Source organism: Nicotiana tabacum, chromosome 22, assembly GCF_000715075.1.
Source record: "Nicotiana tabacum cultivar K326 chromosome 22, ASM71507v2, whole genome shotgun sequence".
Classification (NCBI taxonomy): Eukaryota; Viridiplantae; Streptophyta; class Magnoliopsida; order Solanales; family Solanaceae; genus Nicotiana; species Nicotiana tabacum.
The window spans coordinates 81294585-81301890 of record NC_134101.1 but is presented as its reverse complement, the minus strand read 5'-3'; the positions used below and the strand labels follow the sequence as shown (position 1 = coordinate 81301890).

At 33.8% G+C, this 7306-nt stretch overlaps 1 protein-coding gene across 1 annotated transcript; it reads right to left on the bottom strand.

The window, feature by feature from the left end:
• Positions 1-518: 518 nt before the first annotated feature.
• LOC107790784 (homeobox-leucine zipper protein HDG11-like) lies at positions 519-5226 on the bottom strand. Its single transcript, XM_016612744.2, has 10 exons — positions 4493-5226; positions 4072-4189; positions 3769-3957; positions 3200-3664; positions 2966-3067; positions 2665-2877; positions 2396-2576; positions 1938-2206; positions 1536-1625; positions 519-1444 (listed from the first exon to the last, which is right to left on the bottom strand). The coding sequence occupies exons 1-10, from the start codon at positions 4603-4605 to the stop codon at positions 1043-1045; spliced, it is 2142 nt and encodes a 713-aa protein (XP_016468230.1). The 5' UTR covers positions 4606-5226; the 3' UTR covers positions 519-1042.
• Positions 5227-7306: the final 2080 nt, after the last annotated feature.

Genomic DNA, 7306 nt, shown 5'->3' with positions numbered 1-7306 from the left:
AGGCATAATATTATAAGTAATTAAGAATGTTCAGTTTAGGATATGAACCCTAAACTCTTACAAGCTCTTTGAATATGTTCAACATCGCAGCAATAGCAAATTATAATTAGTAGAGTTCATATATTCACTTTTATTTTAGTCTATTCATAGACTTGATTAATTGTATGTATCCTAAGGTTTATGTAAGTATCTGACATGAATATGCACCTATTTTTGCTAATTTTGTATGAAAGATGATGTAACATTATTTGTACATCAACCAGACGGGGTTGTACTAATATTACATCTTGGTACGGTACTATTTCTCACCATAAATCTCCATTAGAACAGCGAGAGAATTAAGGCCTCTATTGATGTTAGCACACAAGCTTTCTCTATGGGTCGCTGTTTTGGCCCCACCATGGTGGCCCATGGCTCTCCTTTTTTTTCTCACACATTGGACCACATTTTGAATAAATGTACAACTCCAGAAGGAAATATACAAATATGGATAGAGAGAAATAGACAGATGAGAACGTAATTAAACTCTATTTTATAGAAAAATCAAATCCATTAGATTGATGAAAGTAAGTTAATGCATAGAAGTCAATACCCGAACCATACAATTTTCTTGCCTGAACAGAGTACAATCAGAGGCACTTTCTACCCAAGAAATTTTCTTGAAAGGGATGTGATTTGTGAGAGAAAGAAAAGTATGGTGCGTTCTTGACTCCCTCTTTTAAGCAGAAATGGAGGTTCAAGAAAACCAAGAATTGAGAAAAAACAAAAGAAAATTAACCAAAAATAAAAAATAAAAAAAATTGTGGAATAATGGTAGTGCGTCCGGACACCGCTACCGCTGTTGAAAAAGAAAGTAAAAAAAATAATAGGAAAGACTATGAGTTGTCAAACTGTAATAAAGCTTTTGGCAGGAGCAGTAAGCAGCATATGGATGTACTAAGCATTGTGTCAGCTCCTGCAGGCTATTGATGAAGAAGCATAGCATTGATAATTCTCAACTAAATCCAAATAGATCTCTTCATTGAATTCATGAGCTAACTTCTCAGGAAGTGGAGCAATTCAAGGCAACTTTAATTTGGTGGATAGTGTTGCCTATAAGGTTATTAACTGTGCTTACTGATTCTGGGCTCATTTTGGCGGATGATGACAAACTGCTCACCAAAATCTGGAACACAACAGTAACAAGTGAACCCTCTGACCCATTGTCTCCCATTGTACCATTATTTGTGCTGCTGTATGATGCCTCGTTGGACCTTTGGCCTTGTCGTCCATCCGGCGATATCGTAAAACCGGAAGGTAGCAATGGGATGTAAGTGGTGTCTTCACCACTCATTGCAATATTGATGGATGGTAAATCCACTGGGCTGTAGATTACTAGTGAACCTGATGAGTCTATGCAACTTTCTTGAAGTATCAACATGTTATTCTGGCTAGTATTATAGGCCTGCATCGTAATTTAAAGAGGAAAAAATAAAGGAGGGGGAAACCCAATCATTTCATTATTTGTTAAATATAGGATGGATTTTGGATATTACCCTGAGCACAGAAATACAGTTCCCTGAGTGAGAGCCATTTGCAATGTGAGCTACCTCTTGTACTGGATTTTGGTTGGAAAGGACATCCCACTGTGTCAAGGACAAAAATACCAAACTGATGAATCCTCAAAAGAAAGAATATGTTTATTATTGCACCGAGCAATCAAGATAGATGTAGTTAAATTTTAGTAAATCAATTTTTTTACACTAATTTAAACTTGTACTGAAAATGGAGATAATAGCAGCTGTAATTCCACATAACACAACATGGTGCAGAATTTTAGTGGCAAGGAAGTCTTTCCTTTTTCTACTTTTTCCTAACAAACAATCTACAATGTACTGCAAAATAAATGAATAATGGTTTCTGTTCAAATTCTAGGAGGTTAATAAATGTATCCACACCTGAGGTCGAGTCATTTCGTCCCTGAGGAAATTGAAGATATGTTGTGAAGGAACAGGGAGCCAAATGGTGGAAGCTGCACTGATGATTACGCCATTGGGCTGGCCGGGGTCAATGCTCTTTTGAAGTGTGGCTCTGATTTCAAATTCATCCAATCCGGAAATGGCGTTCCATTGGTGTCCATTGGACGGGTTGATGCTGGCACAGAAATTGCTCACCATTCTTTGAGCCAATTTCATCATGCTCTTTTTTCCTTCTGGTGATGGAATCACTGCAACCATTACATCAAGCACATTATTTTTTCTTACTACATTTGATAAGAAATTTTATCTCTGTGAGCTTCACAAAACATAGGTTGACGAATTCTAGAGTTAAATTGATACAAAGACTCATATATCCGACTTCTTGAACTCGTACATTGAAATATTCAACATAAAAGCACATGTTCCATTCATAATACCTCTTCCAAGTTCACGGGAAGACTTGCCGCTGACCATTAGACAAGCATATCTCTCACACAATCTTTGAAGAGAACCAAGCCATCTCTCTGCTCCAAATGCCATGCCACTATGTATAAGATCTCTATATAGCTTATGAATTAAACCTTTCTCTTCCACTTCTACGTGTTCCACCCATGTAACCTATTCCACAGTAGAATTAACCAATTAGATGTAGTACTAGAATGGAAAGATAGCACTCAATCACAAAAATTATGATAGTAGAGACAACCTTGGAATAACCATTGGGCATGTCTTGTATCAAGCATCCAGATGGGAGCCTATGAACCTTACATGAAGAGGAAGGATACTGATTTTCTTGAATAATATCATAGGAAACATCAACAATTGCCCATGAACCTTGCTCAATCTGCTGGCAAAACCTAAGGAAAAACGATTGTCGCATCGGGACCAAAGGTGAAAGCGCTTGCAATTCTTCATACATCTGCATGTAGCCAGACTAATTGTTTCAGCCTCTTGAACAAAAAATATGAATATGATTTCAAGTAAAAAAACAAGTATATCTTCTTTACCAATTGCAATGTACTACTTCGGCCGCCCATTACACCACACGATATTCTTTCAATTGTTCTTGCCTTTGAAACAACCGTAGGAAAGAATTCCACCCACTTGTTCTACAAAATTACAACAACAAAAGAAGGAAAACAACGATAAATGTGAGATTGGTTTAACTTCTATATACTAACAGTATACATTTTAAAATCCGAAAAAGTAGAACTAGAGATAGAGAGAGAAGATAAACTAACCGCATCCATAAACATGTTAACTAATGCTAAACCATTCATGATCACAACACCTGAATCCCTGGAAGCCTCAATGCAAACATTTGGATTTTTCAACGAACTGTTAGCCCTCGGAAAGATTTGGTTGTAACTATCAAGGTCAAGTACGTCTCTGCCATCAGTTGTGGACTTTGTCCACAAAGGTTCATTGGTTTGCAACAATCTAATCAATTCCTCCATGGAATTGCCAGCAATATCAGCCATAAGTGACTTATCCATGTCTGAGATGTTCAATGTAGGAAATGGTAAACTTGGAAGAGTACTCATTGAACTTCCTGGGAGAAGATGGAGATCAAGGGACGGGCCAGTTAGTCCAAAACTAGACATGGACATTAAGTTTAATGAGGACGGATGAATAGGTTGTACTGGTGGGAGTTGCGAAATAGGCCTCCCTATATACTTAGCAGTAATGCTTGAAATTTTGTCAAGCTGCATAGGCCAAGAAAAGGAAATAAGATAAAGGGAAAAAGAGCAATAAATTAAACAGATTTGATTTGGACAAGAAATTAGATAATAAATGAGTGAACATAGACCTCTTCTTTTAGTTGCATATTCTCCATTCTCATTTTTTGTTCATCAAAATAAGAGTCTTCAGTAACTGAAGGGCCTCCACAAGATGGACATATCACATTCTTGATGGCTTCCCTTATTGCTATGTTTTCACGTCGAATTCTATCATTTTCTGCTCGAAGCGCACAATTATCTGCTCGCTCAAGTTGACTCTAAAATTCAAAAACAAATTTAACACAAAGAAGGCTATCTTTGTTAATTAATCCATCAAAATAGTGGAGTACTACTTTCAAACAAATTACAAATCAGATAAAAAGATGTTTCACCTTCAATTGAGTCCTTCTATTTTGGAACCAAAACTTTATCTGACGAGGAGCCAAACTCAAATCCTTGCTTAACTGCAATCTGGACTTGTCGTCTGGATGAGGACATTCTTTGAACACCCTAGAAAAGTACAAACACCAAACTTCCTTATTATTGAAACCAAAAAACTAGCACGTAGTACTAAAGGAAATTAAAGCACACCAACATGACTATATTTTATTTTTTCTATAGATTTTACTTGTATGGAATGACAATTGATAACTGTTGAACTAGCAAACTGATTACTAGTTAAAATACCACTGAGAGTTTCACACTTAAGTGTATACAAGTTAAATCATTAATTTTCCGATAATATTCAAAAGGAGAAGTGAGAAATGCAAAATGAATGGTTTTGTGGTTCTGAAATTGCAGTATCTTTCTTACGCTTCAAGCCTTTGAATTTGGTGTGCTGTGTGCCGATGGAAACGTTTCTTTTTCCGGTGAGTTTCAGAGGCATCGACGCCGCCGCTGCTGCTGGAGGTAACACCATATTCCATTGAGGATCTTTACTGGGAGAAATCAATAAAACCTTGGATAAAACCAATAGCAATAATAACTCGATCGTGCAGTAGTAGTAGTAGTCCTTGTTTTCGGGATATTGTACTTAAAATTCAGTACTTATTCCCGTCATATAAATGGTTTTTAGTAATCAAGTACACTAGTAAAGACTTTGTAATGAGAAGTGATAGTAATTATTATTAATATTACTAAGAAGTAAGTAGAAAGGTGGAAATCGTAAGAGTTACTAGTATGGATATATAGGAAGAAGAATATAATCTAATAAGAAAACCAAGAATGGATTATATATGATGAAGATATTATATATAAAGGAATTAAAGAGTGGAATACGAAAAGGAAATATCAAAGATGGTATAGCATAGTAAGAGGCAAGACTTATGGTTCAGTTCATGCGTTGTAGCAAAGAAAACGGGAGAATGTTGGAATAAGTAACGGACGGAAAATGAGAGATACATATATACAATGTAATGAGAATGATTTCAAAGAGAGGATTTGGTGGAGAAAATTAGAAAAAACGGATGGAAAGAAAATAAATCTCTGAGAGAGAGAGAGGGGAAGGTGGGAAGTAATTAAGACGGGATTGGAAAATGTGGGAGAGGGGGAAGAGAGAATGAATATATAAATTATATATAGCAAGGAGGGAAGACAAATGCATAAATAATTATGGGAGGACCATAAATAAAATACAGCACGAACAACTTTTTTTTTTTCCTAAACAAGTTATACTGGAATTATACTGTGACGATTATAATATGAGAGTCAAATAACGACATAATTATATAGTGGGTATATTTTTTAGTAAGTATTTCAATTGATTAGAAATGGAATATGCGGAATACAATATAAACAACTCTCTCCATTCTCTTTTACTAGTCCTATATTGACTCCACATGCCACTTAAAAATTATTTATTAAGGATCTATTTTACTAATTATCCTTGTTGATGGTTATTAAAGTTGTAACTACAATAATTTGGGGAGTGTGAGTATTTAATACGAGGTAATATTGGATGAGAATAATAAATCTTTCTTGATTTGCTAAAAGGAACAAGTAAAAAAGAAAAATTTATTCCTAGTATAACAGGCAAGTAAAAGAAAATAAAAGAAGTATGCGTTTAATTTTGCAATAGATAAACTTAGATAAACTTTTATTTTTAAATTTTAACCTTGTTCTTCTTAAAGGACTTTGGAAGAAAGTTATGGAGAAGGATACTTTTGTCAATGTCATTTGGTTGCTTTTATTTTGGGATTGTTATCCCACGTGAATGTAGTATAAAAATAATTTTATAACTAATCCGAGATTTCTAATAATAGAAATAAAATTCAACCAAACACATAATTAAACAATCCCATATTTTTCATATCCCATGAACCAAAGGACCCTTAGACATTTGATATTCCAAACTATTATATCTATTGATTTGAATTCAAGTCGAATAGGCCAGTAAAGGAGGAACAAGTTAAGTTCTCTATCAAGAGATTTTTCTATTTTCAAAACTTAATTAAATTCAATGACTTTATTAAGATTCGAAAGATTTCAACAATCTCACTACGTTCTTTGTTCGTACAAAAATTAGTGCTACTACTTACCTACAAGTCTACAACCGACTCACACACTATAGGAAGACTCCCTGTGTGTTGTTGTAACCGACGGATTAATTATTTGATCAAAGAGTAGAATTGATTCGTAGGAATGGTTTCTGGCTACTGTTACTCTTTCATAAGTTGTTTAGCGTATAAATCAAATCGGAAAATCGCACCACATTGAAAAGTTAAATTAAATCGATTAAAAAATTCGATTATGTTTGATTTGATTTGGTTTAATATTGAGTAAAAAATTCGAACCAAACCGACATATAAATATATAATTTTTATATATACTTTTAAAAATTTTCATAAAATTTTCTTTAGAAAATATCAAGAAATATTTAAGATTCTCCTATGTGATGTAATATTTAGTAAAATATGAAGTGCTCTATCTTTATTAGCTTTAAATAATAGGTTGTATGATTACTTTATTATCAAGTATTGGTGAATGTGTCAATCTCTTTGTTCTTCCATATTCATATTCAAGATCTATTATATTCTTATATCTTTTTTGAATTTGAAGTGATATTTTGATAATTTAAAATTAATTAGAACATATTATTATCTTGGTATCATATTGATTTTATATTTAATTGTTAAATTCAGTTAACCTTGAAAGTGTACATCAACAAAAATTATATATTGTCAGACGACTAAAAAAATAACTATCATATGTTACTAAGAAAATTCTCCCATAAGAATATGTTAATAGATCATACGTTAATCAATTTTTTTAATTTTTACTAAATAAATATTTACTTATCAAAAATTTAATAAAGTAAGATTGAAATAATATTTATGCAACAAAAAAATCCAAAAATCCCGAAAATTCGGCAAAACCGAACCAATCCAAACCGATATAGTTAGTTTGATTTGGTTGTGATAAAAATCGAACCAACCCGGTCCATGTACACCCCTAGTTGTTTGAACACTACACTATTTTCATCTTTTTTCCTAGTTCAAAGTACCAGGCTGACTTAGTCAATAAGCAAAATTATATTACAAGGCTGGTGAAATGAAGTGGTCCAAGGTAAAGTGGAAACAAAGAAGGCGGCGTACCTGAAGTTAGTGGGGAGCATAGGTGAAGAGGAGA

Excerpts from the sequence above, each read along its gene's own strand:
- LOC107790784 (XM_016612744.2), bottom strand. The coding sequence starts at position 4,605 with ATGGAATATGGTGTTACCTCCAGCAGCAGCGGCGGCGTCGATGCCTCT. Across the intron at positions 4,190-4,492 it reads CAAATTCAAAGGCTTGAAGC|GGTGTTCAAAGAATGTCCTC; the intron begins GTAAGAAAGATA and ends GTACTTTTCTAG. Across the intron at positions 1,445-1,535 it reads ACTGTATTTCTGTGCTCAGG|GCCTATAATACTAGCCAGAA; the intron begins GTAATATCCAAA and ends ATTACGATGCAG.